General features: G+C 35.3%; 2 protein-coding genes across 5 annotated transcripts; one reads left to right on the top strand and one right to left on the bottom strand.

Annotated features, from left to right (window-relative positions):
• Positions 1–4067: 4067 nt before the first annotated feature.
• On the top strand, positions 4068–5876 carry LOC140873802 (probable aquaporin PIP-type pTOM75). Its single transcript, XM_073277059.1, has 4 exons — positions 4068–4579; positions 4691–4986; positions 5188–5328; positions 5501–5876. Exons 1-4 carry the CDS (start codon positions 4246–4248, stop codon positions 5597–5599), a joined length of 870 nt encoding a protein of 289 aa, XP_073133160.1. The 5' UTR covers positions 4068–4245; the 3' UTR covers positions 5600–5876.
• A 517-nt stretch (positions 5877–6393) lies between these two features.
• On the bottom strand, positions 6394–13198 carry LOC140873608 (serine/threonine-protein kinase BSK7-like). Of its 4 annotated transcripts, none has more exons than XR_012148086.1 (12): positions 12918–13198; positions 11403–11576; positions 11111–11331; positions 10698–10833; positions 10105–10238; positions 9882–9987; positions 8887–8972; positions 8028–8216; positions 7239–7391; positions 7040–7153; positions 6576–6894; positions 6394–6501 (listed from the first exon to the last, which is right to left on the bottom strand). XR_012148086.1 is itself a non-coding variant. In XM_073276790.1 (12 exons), exons 3-12 carry the CDS (start codon positions 11482–11484, stop codon positions 6649–6651), a joined length of 1467 nt encoding a protein of 488 aa, XP_073132891.1. In that variant the 5' UTR covers positions 11485–11576; positions 11680–12776; positions 12918–13198; the 3' UTR covers positions 6394–6648. The 4 variants fall into 4 exon arrangements, 3 of the variants coding, with proteins under 3 accessions (XP_073132891.1, XP_073132890.1, XP_073132892.1); XM_073276790.1 differs by adding an exon at positions 11680–12776 and having other exon boundaries at positions 6394–6894; XM_073276789.1 differs by having other exon boundaries at positions 6394–6894.
• Positions 13199–14665: the final 1467 nt, after the last annotated feature.

Raw genomic sequence — 14665 nt, 5'->3', positions numbered from 1 at the left:
CGGTTCCCGATTTTCAATCGTTATGCCGCCGGTTGATGTTTTAGGATCAGTTTTGATAACCAAAGATTGAATTGAGATGTTAGTGAAATGTTAGCGATGATATAGAATTTTTATTTCTCAGTTTCAGCCACGTTTGAAAGACGAACGATGCAAGACTCCGAGTTATACCGAATAAGAAGAAGTTGAAGTTTGAAATGATGTTGATTAAATCTATATTGATGATTTTGATTCAATTTTGAAATGATTGAATAGAATGAAGTTTGATATGTATGTTTTGATGATATGTTTCAGAGTTTGATAGGAGACTATTGACTCAAGAACTTCAACTTGAAACCGAAGAAGAAGTGATCAAGATTGAAGTGAATTTGATTGAAGATTGATTGATGTTTGAATGATCAGATTTTTGTAGGAGTTGTTGTACTTCCTATCCAGATGTGGAACATCGTCAACTCGAGAATGAAAGGTATAATGACGACATCGAGAGTCAGGGACTGTGAAACTCAAGAACGACTATTCTTGAGTTATCCCGAACAAATCACATACTTGTTTAAGTACTTGTTCTTGAGGTAGAACTAATGTTATTGTCGATCCATCACAGGTAGTGGATCTTTATTGATTTTGGTATGATTGTATATTGAGTTGATTCTATGCCAAGGTTGCGGTTAACCTTATTTGTGAGTCGTTTACGAACTCGTTAGATGGATATCCATGTCAAGATCGTTTACGAATCTTGATGGCAATGAAGTGATAAGAATCAATTCTTGAGATAAGCGCGCTATATAAATTGAAGTATTGATTTGAAGTTTTGAGTCGATATATGCGTTATGTTTACTCTATTCTTGAGTTGACATGTTTAGAGTTGATATGAATTTATTTAACGCATTTATATGTCGATTATACTGAGAATGATTTCTCATCGGAGTTTATCCGGCTGTTGTTTTGTTTTATATGTGTGCATCACAACAGATGGGGCAGGAGCTGGTCTGAGATGACATTGACAGCTTGGGAGCGAGGCTATTAGTTATGCAGACCCGAGAGCATGATTTTCTTGCTCGCTCGATCGGCTGATTTTGCCCGATCGAGCGAGGCTCCGGATTTAAAAAAAAAAAAAGAAAAAAATTTTGCTCTTGATTTATTATTTTTTAATTGTTTGATTAATTGTTTAATTAATTATTAGTTGCCCTAAGACGAGATTAGCAACCCGAGGTCCCCACAGAGTGTGTGCGGAATAATGATGATCATAAGTTCGAGAGCCCCTTTATTGAGTGTCCAAGCCTGGTTTTATACTCGTCAGCCCGGGTCCTCAATGATTATTGGGTATGGTCTTACTGACAGCTTTTAGGATGATGGGATGGTTACCACGTATGATTTAGACACCCGTAGTTTTAGGAAAGAACTCACTCCATTGGAACGTGTTTGGTAATGATTCGGTCTGTGATTTGATCCTGACACACTCTAAGTAGACGTGGCTGTTTCTTGGCCTTAAGAATAGAAAAGCTCGGGTCCCACTAGTTTTCCTTCCTTTCCTATCTCCCTTGCTTTTACCCGAGCTCCTTTCAATCTCCCAAGATCTCCACAGACTCCCTGGGTCTCTGGGATGGCCCGGGTGCTTAAACCTTCCGAGTTATCTCATCATCCGAGATACTCCCGGCCCCCGAATTCTCGCCACCCGGAATATCTTTCTAGGATATCAATACACATGAAAAAAATAGTGGCGGACGATTTTTCACCTTTAAAAAAAATGTGTTTGCTGATTTTTTTGGATAAAAAGAAAAAGAAAAATGTGTGTGTATGGAGTTTGGACACTTGTATGGCCACAAGTTTGTGTATTTTATAGTAATTTGTCCAATCACGATTCTCGACCGATGTGAAGGGATGAGAGTGAGACAAAACATTCTTTGGTATCGATTGGAATTATTTTTAAACTCTGTATTTTTTTTCTCCCCAATTTTTTAGAAATTATGTATTTCGATTTTCATCAAAGTCAATTTCTTCCCTAAATTTTGTATCATTCTTAACTAAACTCTGAAAATAAATGAATTCCGGAGAGCTCCACACGTAATCGGTAATTGAATCAAGCTGGCATAGCTTTCTAGTGAAATTTAAATTGAACAAAATTTCATTATGTTTATAGAAACTCGATGGCATGTCCATTTCTGTTTACATGATACGTGATATGTGGTAGACTTCTATTCCCCACCACAATGCATTTATTAAAAAATAAATAAATAAACCAGAACATAATTTTACGATATACCTTAATGTTACGAGAACGACTAATGTTGTGGTTGATTTTTTAGCTAATTTTGTTATTTCTTTTCCTGCACCATTTTGTTGGGAGTATGAGAATTTTCCTAGTTGGCTCATAAATCTTGTAATATCTGATATTGTCCAATAAAATTACAAGGTTTTCGTCAAAAAAAAAAATAATAAAGTAAATTTGGATCAAAGTTTGCTCGATTTATGTGAATTACGAATTTACTATTGAGTGGGGCATGATAAATTTGATTTGATTTTTTTTGTTGGCTTTAGAAACTCGATTTGTTCCGCATTCAAGCTCAATATCGTAGATTTTAATCACTTAATATTTATCTTTTAGAAAAATAATCAGAAAATATATTATAATGTAAAGTAAAAGGCAGAAGACTTATTTCGCAACGCGCAGCCTTTTTCACATTGATTGATGGACATTTAGCATAGGACCGCATACACTTTAATCTTTCTGGTCCATGGACTTGGCCTCATTTGATGGGCCACCAATATTAGCCCTAAGATTTTGGGCTTCAAAATAATGTTGAATTTTTTGTTATTATCTTCAAAAAGAATAATTTTTTATTAGAGCAAGTATTAAGGATTAAAAATACAATTTATATATATATATATATATATATATATATATATATATATTTGAAAATAAACAAAAACTCAATTGACAGGTTATATATACAGTACTACTCATGATCGAGAGAAGAGAAAAGATATTCCATAAATAGAACGAAATTATATGCTAAGTTATGTTTTTATTTACGTTCGAGATGGAAAAATGAAACGAAAACAAAGAGAGATTACCCCCTTTTGAAGTTCGATTTTAATAAAATATCAAGGACATCCAATATTTCACGTACGTACTACAATTTTTTGTGAAAAATTAAAATAAATCATCATGGTCATCTTATTTCAATTTATCATATATCTTTAATTCAATTACCGCCATTAAAGATGGCATCATCCGCATTGGACATGCATGATTATGGATATTCAATCTCATCGTATATTTAAAGAGTGTTTGCAAAAGATTATGTTTTTGTAGAAATGATTAAAATTTATAGATAAAAAGTTAAAAAAAATCAAAAGTTAGTAGTGTTTGAAAACAAATGTGAAAATCTAAAAATCAAAATTAGAGAGTGTTTGATAAATAACTGATTAGAATAATTTTCACATTTATCTTTTTATTATAATCATTTTTGAAGAATCATAATCAGCATATGACTAGTTTTTGGATTTCAATTAAATTAAACATAATTTTTTTTAGTGATTGCAAACACTCCCTTAATAACTCACGCTAAACCGCATATACTTCTCATATAAAATAATAGATCAACGTGAAAAAACACATATGACCGTAGGATCGGAAGCCAAATAAACCCCATGAATGCATGGGCATCTAAAAGTTGCAAGGTAGGGCAGGCCCTGCATGTGAGAAATTAACCCTAATTAAACATGCAATGAGTTGGCCACCATCATTGATTTACTATATGTCTCATCTTAAATGCAAAGGCACATAAACATCCAAATATTTGTAAATTTGGTTCATAGTGTGATCTGGATAGTATAAAACTCCAAAAACTTTAAATTAAGAAAATGGACAAAAAAGAAAAAGGAAAAGGAAAAGAAGGGACAGCATGTAGAAGAAGATAAGAACAAGAAACCTAAAAAGCATAAAAAAAAATTGAGTAGAGTATTTGTCACCATCCATCTTATCCATGCATCCTCCACTACATCTTCTGTCTCTTATCCCAACACTCACTAAACCCCACTGATTATTTATTTTTATTATCCAGGATAAAGTTTGTGCATGTCCATACCGGGCATATTCCTCAAAACTAATTTGGATTTTATATTATGTGACATTCATGTATTACATTTAAAATTATAATATATATATATACCATAATAATAATATATATACATGTTAAGCTAGCTAGCACTGGCAATTTTATCTCTGAAAGCTAGATTGCTGGATCCATGGCGGAGAACAAGGAAGAGGATGTTAGACTCGGAGCCAACAAATTCACAGAAGCTCAGCCGTTGGGCACGGCGGCGCAAACGGACTTGAAAGATTACTCGGAGCCACCGCCAGCGCCTCTGTTCGAACCCGGAGAGCTGAAATCTTGGTCTTTTTACAGGGCTGGGATTGCGGAATTCGTGGCCACTTTCTTGTTCCTCTACATCTCGATTTTAACAGTGATGGGGGTTAACAGGGCCAACAACAAGTGCGCATCTGTGGGTATCCAGGGCATTGCTTGGGCCTTCGGCGGCATGATTTTTGCGCTTGTTTACTGTACCGCTGGTATTTCAGGTCTGACATTAATCTAATTGCATTGGAATCTGTCTTTTTGATGTTGCAAGATGCTTTCTTTAAACTCTTTTCTTGTTTTGCCTAAATTAAATTCTTGGAAAACATGAACAGGTGGCCACATAAACCCAGCAGTAACATTGGGCTTGTTCCTAGCAAGAAAGCTTTCCTTGACGAGAGCTGTGTTCTACATGGTGATGCAGTGCCTTGGTGCCACATGTGGTGCTGGTGTGGTGAAGGGTTTCATGGTGGGACCTTACCAAAGATTCAACGGCGGGGCCAACTTTGTTCAACATGGCTACACTAAAGGCGATGGACTCGGTGCTGAGATCATAGGCACTTTCGTGCTCGTTTACACTGTTTTCTCTGCTACTGATGCCAAGAGGAATGCCAGAGATTCACATGTTCCTGTAAGCTTAACTTTCTTAATATATATGCACTTGATTCATGTCATATTTCTTGCTCTAAACTATTTCATGTCTAAATTATTTACATTTGAGGACCAACTTTTGTTTATGTATGTTTATTTTTATGTTTGTGAATATATGCATGCATGTGTATTTCGTGTACATAAATTGCTTTTGTTAGTGATACCATTGCATTCTTTGCAGCTTCTAGCCCCACTTCCCATCGGTTTTGCAGTGTTTCTTGTTCATTTAGCCACCATCCCCATTACTGGAACCGGCATCAACCCCGCTAGAAGCCTCGGAGCCGCCATCATCTTCAACCGAGACCTGGCATGGGACGACCAAGTAAGGATTTATGTAACATGCTTAACTACATATTTTACTCCGACCAGCAATATGTTAAAATCGACTTGAAATACACGAAGTCATAATCACTTGTTTGTAGAGGTTGCAAACGCCACCTAATCTTGGTCATTTTGTTGGACTAATACGATTTTTATTGATTCCTGTATCCCAGTGGATCTTTTGGGTTGGACCATTCATCGGCGCGGCGCTTGCTGCAGTTTACCACCAAATCATCATCCGAGCCATACCCTTCAAAAGTAGCAGAGTTTGATTGAGTTGAGCTGCCGTTGTTGTGCCAATTATGCTTTGTTTATTTGTGCAGATTGATTGTTCTTTTATGTGTTCGTACTAAGCAGTGCATTCATGAATGTGTGTAAATTTCGAGGATTTCTTGTAATCATCTATTTATGCTTTGTTTCAAACCATGAATATTGAACGTCGAATTGATGTATTGTATGTACTTCAGGCGTCTTGCTTCCATTTACAGTGTTCGAGACTTGTAACATTCCCAGCAGGAAACAATATATACAATTGATTTGGTGATTTAATTAGCTATAATAACTATGAATTAGATTCACGTGACCGTTGATTACATGTATCGAAGTTGTCATGAAGAAACACTCTGAGTGTATAGCCGATCATCTAATGCAAAAATAAATCAAAAATGTTTTCCCCCATGTAGCATAAAATCATCTCTTTTTTTAAGTTCATATCAGAACAATTTATTGCTACGCTTCAGATTCTTCTCAAAACTTGTATGTGGTGGTTAATTGATATGGTAAAGATGAGTCAACCAATTGTTGCGATTTAGAGAATTTTTTCGAATTAAAATTGCAAATCGGCATGTTGATCAATACAATAAATGATTCTTCAATGACCTCAATACAATCCAATACCATCAACAACAAGAAATCATTTCTCATACTACACCAAATACAACCAATTTCTGACACCGATAAATAATCTCCACAAAAATCCCACCAAAAAAACAAACCACGTAGCACTGTACACAATCAAAGTACAGCATATCTCTTCAAGAACTCAATTTTTTTAAAATAAAAATAAAAATAAAAATAAAAATAAAAATAAACCAGCTCTCCATCAACCAACATGTTATCCCTTTCAATGGCTCTGAACTGTAATGTGTTCTTGGAAAAGTTTAGTCCAGATATTCTGCACTTGGAGAAATAAACCCTCAAAACCAAAATAATCAGAAAAAGTTAGCCAGGAATGGTAACAAAAAGTACGTGTATCTGTTGTTTTTCGAGTTGAAGAGTCTTTAATCGTTTTGACATGAATAGAAGAAATCCCGTGGATTGTTCAGGACGGCGTGGTCCGTTTTTCTTCAAGAATTGAACCTTCTTTAAGTGCAATCTGTGCCTCATTCTCCCTTCCTAATGCAAAAAGAGCGGAAGCTTGTAAATATGAAGCTATATGCCAAACAGGAGATATAACTTGTGCCTGCACCGCATCATCGAGGGCCTCCTCTGGCATATCACTCATAACATGAGAGAGGCTACGACGAGCAAACACAGTAGGCGATACCATGGTTCCAACATCGATAAACTGCCCAAAAAAAAAACATGATAGAGGCGCATTTTTCTGTCAGGGGAAACTGTAGATAATCAAGAAAACGTGTACTATGATTTTTTCTTCCTCATATTTTTCTGCGGACATAGGGCCATATGGGAAGGATGGTCAGAGTTCTAACCTGTGTGTAACATTCGATTGCAGCTCGGAAATCTTTTTGACGGAAAGCCATGTCACCTTTTTTCTTTGAGTTTAAAGTGTCCTGCATTTGATTTGTCCACATCTGGAATGAAAGCTGCATAAAGAGAGAGAATCATATAATTTGTCAGCAAAATAGATGAGGGAAAAGAACTTTATGGTAAGATTAGCGAGAACCATACCTCAGTTGCTGCCCCTTCATCGTCTTTGTACCCGAGTTTTTCCAGTATCTCGTGTATGGCTGTCAAATCCATTCTTAAGCATGCTTCGCCAAGGGCCGACAAAGGCATAGCCGCGTCACCATGAGGGATACCCATCAATATATGAGAAGGAACCTGCAAAAGGATTACTCAGTGCCGTCCCCTTAAAATACGTTCATATGACAAATGCAATTCTTTCGTATCACACACTTCTCAACATTGTGTGGCCAAGTTGGAATTCTGAAAATGGAGCCTAAGGTTACATTTTTCCTCCCTCAAAACATATTATTTTCCCTTACACATCTACCAAAATAATTATTACTTTTAATTTAATTTTTCACCGCTCCATAAAACTACAATTTTCTTATAAATTCAATAGATAAGATTTTAAAATTTTCAAAATAATCTACACCATTAAGACATTTTATGTCTTATATGATGTTGATAAAATCATGCTCACGTGCCATAACATCAACAGTAAAAAAGAACTCAACCAGGCAAAAAAACCAATATCAATCACATTTTTCAAGAAATCATCACATGCTGGGCAAACACTGATTGCAATCATTAATCCAAAAAAAGAAGTTAATTCTTCCAACAATAGGGGGCTAAGTTCACTTTTATCCTATACTCAAACATCTACGAGCATTGTACAAGTGGCGCAAACAAAATAATATGGCAAAATAAACAGGGGGCATGCTATTAGTGGTCAACCTAATGCTGGATTTTTCGTCACACAAATTGCATTTGCACATTTATAGAAGATCTAACCTCTGTATCCTTTTGAAGAGGAACTAGTGCAGTAACTAGTGATTTAGGAGAAGGCCTCTCGCGGGGTTCATACTGTAAACATCTTGATGCTAAACGAACCAACTCGGTTCCATCATCGTTGGATAGCTCCCCTTCCAAGCACGAATCAGTTAACATTTGGATATTTCGGTCTTTTATCAAATCAAGGGCCTGACAACGCATGAATGAAATGAGAGTAGAACTGATTGCAAGCCTAGTCAGAAGGCGAACATTGAAGCAGAAATTGGAGTAAATTCAGATTCGCAGACAACTTGAGACAATATCTATCAGATAAACTGTCTCCATTCACAGGCAGAGACTTCGCAAAAGAAAATGCACAGAACAGAAGAAACAAAATAAACAGATACTCTTATAATCACTACTTCTTGGACTCCAAACTCAACAAGAAAATAATAAATGCTGCCAATATATGGCCAATGGGATAAAATAGTCCCATGTACACAGGAACAATCGTGTGAATGGATGTGAGTATTTGAGGGGATGCCCCTAGACCCTAATATTTTGGGTGGTAAAAATTTGAAAAAGTGACATTATAAAAGCGTTAGCAAAGTCATGAGATAGAGAATTATTACAGCTAGGAAGGAAATTAAAAAGAACAGCAGCGGCCCATTAAGTGGTAGGCCAACATACAAAAAAAGGCCTTCCAATCCATGGGCGGCAAGATATCAGACAAAACATTGCAGCATAAAATATCAAGACATTTCTTTCAGGTTAACTGACAACTAGCATATTTTTTCATAAGCAGTTACCTTTGGGTTTAGGCATTACCAATAAAATGTATCATGTAAAATTAAGAAAAACAGAGAATAACATGACTTACATGGCTTGGTGGAATATGTTTACCACTGAGGAGATCAAGCAAAAGTGTACCAAAGCTATATGTTACACTCTCCGGAGTAACTCTTCCTAAAAATTCAGCGAGCCGATATAAATCAATCAACAATCTCAAAATACAAGAGCTTATGGTGCATTAATTGAACACTGGCAGAGTTAACAGCATGATGATACCAAGCATCTCAAAGGCAGAACAGGAGACAATTCGTACAACATAAGGTTAATTTGAACAGTACAGATTTAACTAGTTTGAATTGATGTAATTATCTATATAAATGAGCTAAAAAGACTTAGTTTCAGCCAGTCTCTTGGTTCCCAATCAAGGGTGAATCAAGGGGAAGGACATAAGTTATACTAAGCACAATTCCTGCTTAAAAATCAGCAACTAAGGGGCCAAATATAGCACAGAAAAGTAAGTAGTTCAATTGCCAAAGGAATATCAAAGAATACTTTAAGCACTAAACACATGTTTTAAGAGAAAACTGGATGTTTCAAAATCACCAACTAATGATGCAATCAGACATTTCCGAGCACATCACACTAAATGATCATCAGCAGATTCATTTGTTTTTCCCAATAAGCAAGAAAATTGGTAGCACAGATATGTTGTCAGCCAATGAAATATGTAAAATTTCGCCTGTACCTCTGATTGTGTGGATGAGAAATCAACAAAAGGGGGTAATATTCCTTAATGGGCAACAGGTGTTCTGTCAGTAAATTGGTGTTGCGTTGAATCGCACAAGTCCAAGATAGTTATAGCTGATTAAAATCACATTAATTTTTTTGGCTGCAACATCGACAAAACAAAAATAATATCCGCTTTACCCGAGGTTCTTACGCTTAAGAGACCAGGAAACACGACTCAAATAAATTATGTACTGTAAACCAAAAGATATGCACAGATATAAGAGGAGCATCCTGTGGTAATCCTATATCATGCAGTTTGGATTAAGATATTTCTTTCTAAAGTAGATATGATACCAGTTCTTAGGTACTCTGGAGGAGTAAATGCCAAATTTGTACTGTAACTTTTTCCATCTCTACTGTTCTTCATTAAACCGAAGCATGACAGTCTGGGATTGCCATCCTGTAGCATACAAAGTACACAATGAGAAGTACAGAATTACCAGTATACTTGTTAGAATTTGAATTTATGGGAAATAATGAATAACAGATAACTGAGATGAAAAAACTTCAGACTAACGTCATCAAAGACTATTCTGTAGGCGTTAAGATCGTGATAAAGAGCCCGTCCTTTACTCGTGCAATATTCTAATGCTTGAGCAAGATATAAAGCAACCCGTAGCCGCATTGCCCATTTCATAGGTTGTGCTTCCCCTGAATTCACATAGAAAAGAAGCTTAGTGAAAATGAAAACAAGGCATACATTGAAGTCTAAGCGAGGTTCCCAATAACACGTTTTGAACTTTTGGAGGTCTAGATTAGTACAAGTAGACAGTCTACAACACGGTCAGCATCGGTCAATTAGATTATAATGGAAAAGAAAATTGTCCGCAGACAAGTGAAAGTTTGTAATTTAAATAAACGAGAAAGTGGATAATGCGAGTATTATTATTTATTCGAAAGGAAACACTTTGTATAAATAGAGAAAGGGAGAAAAAGCATGTCATTTATATTTAGAACAGCACCTGCCACGCGAAAGGAAATCTCAACTGAGCAGAGTAGATACCATTCGAAAACAACAGTTTGCCATAATAATGAGCAGTTTTCATAATAACTAGTGATCGCACGATGTATGACTAATAGCAACATAATTATCAAACTAAATGCACTCACAGTGGAACAGATGTTTGGCAAGAGTTTCGTTGGGCATAAATTCAGCAACAAGCAGTCTCTCGTCACCTTCAGCACAGCAGCCAAGTAAATTGGCCATTCTATTATTTCGGAGTTGACCAACAGCTCTTGCTTCTTCCTGAAGTTCCAATCACACGATGAGTCAAAGAACATATACACCATAGTTAGAAAGCTAAAAAGTATCAAAAAATGTGACATTTTTTCCAGCTACATATTTTTAAATCAGATACAAGTAACAGTAAGATATTTATTGAAAAAATTATGAAAGAATCAAAATATACATCTCACAACCCCACAATTTGAACAGTAAAGAGAAATAACAGCTCGCAACATCATTGTACAGAAATAATTTCTCAATAAACAAAAAGGTAAAGATGCACGTAGTGCCTGCTAACCAGGAACTGCCGGGAATCAGGCCAAGCAGACCTATTAAAGCGTTTGACAGCTATCCGCCTCTGATTCTCCAATTTCCCCTTATAAACCACATTTGGAGCTTTCTCCCCATGTTCTGAAACTATGTTCGCGACTGCAAATCCAGATGTTGCTATCCTGAGTTGTTCGATTGAGTATTCACGAAATGCAGGCAAGCCACTAATTTCACCTTTATCTTCATTTTCTGCAACAAACGTAAGCAGTCAAATTCGACTTTTTGACAACATAAGATGAAAAACTTTTTCTTCTACAAACCAGCATTCTTGGCTTCCTGAACTGATCCATCATAATCCCAGATAAAACAACATGAGGTGATCTTTGAACAGTGGCAGCCCATCCCAATCCAACCACTATTTGAAGCTACCAGAATTAAAACTTCAAACTTCGAAAATTCCAAAAGCCACAGTTTATGGCTTAAAGGCCATCAATCTGAATTCAGAAAAAGGTTATATATTGAAGTTATACTTCTATATTATTATCCTGAAGTATCAACACATAATAACTCTGTTCAAATTCAAAACAATGTACACACCAAGTGAAACAAAAATCCTCGAGAGTCAGAGGATACTCTAAAAGAATCTTTTACTAGTCCCATGATAAAACTTGCAGTAAGGATAGTTGATTTGAGAAGCCACATGCCAGAGCATGCTCATATGCAACAATGAGTGGTTTCAGAACAAATTGTGCAGCATCAGGATAAACCATTCACCCATCGCATATCACCGAAATTGTAATTTTATAACTGGCATGTGTGTGCCGACCAACAAGCACTGCTATTACCATTCAGTAACTTGCAGCTGATCAAAGAATCTCAGAAGATTATATTACATTGGCATCTTATAAATATGGGTAGCAAAGAAGCTTAAAAGTATAAGACAAAACCTTGTCATTTGCATTTACTTTTATTACATATCCCACGTTTGGCCCCAGGCTCCACTATGGAATTAGGAGTCGTTAATGAGTTTGAGGGGCTAACCCAACTAGAAGGCTGGTCAAGTGGTCATCAAGATTTCGGATCTTCTATGGGGATTTATGACCAAAGTGCTCTCATTAAGATTCGACACAGTGAGAGGAGAGGGCCTAAAAAAACGACTATCGGTGACTAACGATAATGTAGTCAATGAACGCATTACATTATAGATTGGATTAAGCGTGCTAACAAGCTAATGGAAGTGCATCACAGATTGGATTAAAGCATATGCATCAAACACTGATAGGTCAATGAAAGCTAGACACTTTGGCTTGAGAAACGCGTTAGTCTATTAGGTTGGGTTCTCTCCACTAAGACTTGGCATGAAAAGTTCGTAGACACAAAGCAAGAGCTCAAATCATCAATTCAATCACATTCCACGTCCCCAAGTCCGAGAAAAACAGACACTGGTCAGATACAAAAAGAGCTACTTTTAGTAAAGATACGTCTGGAAAACCGAACAGCACCGAGCCGATTCCTTTTTTCAAAAAAAAAAAAAAAATCAAAAGCTTACAACTTTCTTTTAACACATCCCAAAAGACCTCTTTTTTGCTCTGCCAACTCAGCTATTTTTCTAACGCACATCAAACATACATACTCAGTCAATCCAAATCAACATAACAAACCCAGAAACAGATGTCCAAAAAAAACCCTGTTTCCTGAAAAAAAAAACGCAAAGCAAAGTAGAAAAATCCCATTCAAAAAATTAAAGACATCAAACCAATGATACAGGAATACAAAAAATTCCAAAAACCCACATCCCAAAATTTGTTACATATCAATCAAGAATAGAAAAGCACCTTAAAAGAGGTTACTTGGCTGAAGCTGAACCTGATTTGGTCAAAGCACAAAGTGAACTGTTAACGCCGTCTATATGTGTATCTAGAAATATATAAAGCGGTATATGAAGGCTTGATTTGGGCTTAAAAAGGAGTCTGAAATGAAGGGTATACGTATAGGCGGAGGAACATAAACATGGATATACAGAATAGACACATATAGATGCACACAAATGTGTTGTGTACTTGGGTTGAAGTTGAGATTAATGCAGATCTATTTTCGAGCGTGTAGGGTTTATTAAATGCTTATTCTTGTTAATTTCTCCATTTCCCACCGACATCTTCCCCATTATTATTATTATTGGGTCGCTTAATTTCATGCTTCTGCTTCGCATTTATGGTAATGTGTAATCATCATTTTTTAAATTTCATGTTTTACTTGATTTTTAGCAACTTTACTATTTTCTTTGAAAATAATACATTCATATTTCAAATTAGGTATTGTTGTGATAAAACATTTTAGGATGCAAATATTGAGATATACGTCATAATCAAGTATTGTACTAAACGTACATCGGTATCTCGTATCACTGTCGTACCTGAAGTACGTAAAAAGATTTATTGATATCTATCAACTAAGATATAAAATTTTGTGAAGACCATTGATGTCTATCCAAATCATATGTTTCATCGTATGTTGATTGAATGTTTGAAATATCTATAAGATCGCTTGATTAACGATGAAAAAAATTGATGTGCTTGATATTATAAAATAGTGATACACAATAGTGACGTATATGTATTTTTGAATCTAGTAGATATTGATTTGGTTTAAATAGTATATTACAAATCAATATTTCTAAAAGAGCTAAAGAGCTTCAAAAGTATCAATGATACAAATACTTTCAGAGTTTGGCATAATGGATTGAATTGAGCATTCAAATTATATAAATAGTTGAAAAACTATTGATAGTGCACAAAGTTGTTAATGAACAAGCCAAAAGTTTATGGATCGATAAATATTGATGTTTTTGAATCAAAGATCCAAAAGATTTTATGAATTTTTATTGGCTTATCAAATTTGATATCACTATCATTAGCTCAAATTGGTAGAAAATCTCCATATTATCTGGAATGAATAAATAATGTGGGCCCACAAAGCGCAACACGATGTTTGCGAAAATACGTATTGAGAAAATTTCCAGAATATGTAATCAAGACAAGCTTGATCAAAAAGAGGATATGCATATCAATTTTATGATTATAAATACGTTGGTTTAGTTGATTTATTTTGCCTCCAATCAACTATTAAACCATGAGAATAAATGCGTCATATTTGGGGATATATGAAAGATATATTATAAATATTATGTCAAATGTTCATGTACTGAAAGTTAATGTTTGTGCGAAAAATGCACTACAATAAATCTCTTGAAGAGATTATAAATATGTTGGAAATAAATTAGATCTTATGATCAATTATTTTGAAAAATGAGATTTTATAACGCGAAATTCTCATTCGTTATTCTTTTAAAACAATGTTTTCAACATTGAGGGGAGTTAATGGAAGCTACAAGAATATTTGAGATCGATCCCAATAAAATATAAAGTGAAAATGATGTTCAAAGTTTAAATCTCAAATACATTATTTGATCTTGTGTATAAGATTGTTTAGCTTCATTTATGTTCAAGTTGAATAATTTAAATCGTTTTTAGTGACGAAGAACTCATTTTAAAGAAAATGAGTGAATATCTCAATGTGAAAAGAT

This window comes from Henckelia pumila, unplaced genomic scaffold (assembly GCF_033568475.1).
Source record: "Henckelia pumila isolate YLH828 unplaced genomic scaffold, ASM3356847v2 CTG_80:::fragment_1, whole genome shotgun sequence".
Classification (NCBI taxonomy): Eukaryota; Viridiplantae; Streptophyta; class Magnoliopsida; order Lamiales; family Gesneriaceae; genus Henckelia; species Henckelia pumila.
The sequence above is the reverse complement of the archived record's forward strand: the minus strand, read 5'-3'. Positions and strand labels throughout refer to the sequence as shown.

Bases quoted from the DNA above. Each gene is read 5' to 3' on its own strand.
- LOC140873802 (XM_073277059.1), top strand. From the start codon at position 4,246: ATGGCGGAGAACAAGGAAGAGGATGTTAGACTCGGAGCCAACAAATTC. The intron at 4,580-4,690 runs GTCTGACATTAA...AAACATGAACAG, and splicing joins CTGTACCGCTGGTATTTCAG to GTGGCCACATAAACCCAGCA. The intron at 5,329-5,500 runs GTAAGGATTTAT...CCTGTATCCCAG, and splicing joins ACCTGGCATGGGACGACCAA to TGGATCTTTTGGGTTGGACC.
- LOC140873608 (XM_073276790.1), bottom strand. From the start codon at position 11,484: ATGGGCTGCCACTGTTCAAAGATCACCTCATGTTGTTTTATCTGGGAT. The intron at 7,392-8,027 runs GTTAGATCTTCT...ATCCTTTTGCAG, and splicing joins CTCTTCAAAAGGATACAGAG to GTTCCTTCTCATATATTGAT. The intron at 7,154-7,238 runs GTATGGTTCTCG...CTCTTTATGCAG, and splicing joins ATGAAGGGGCAGCAACTGAG to CTTTCATTCCAGATGTGGAC.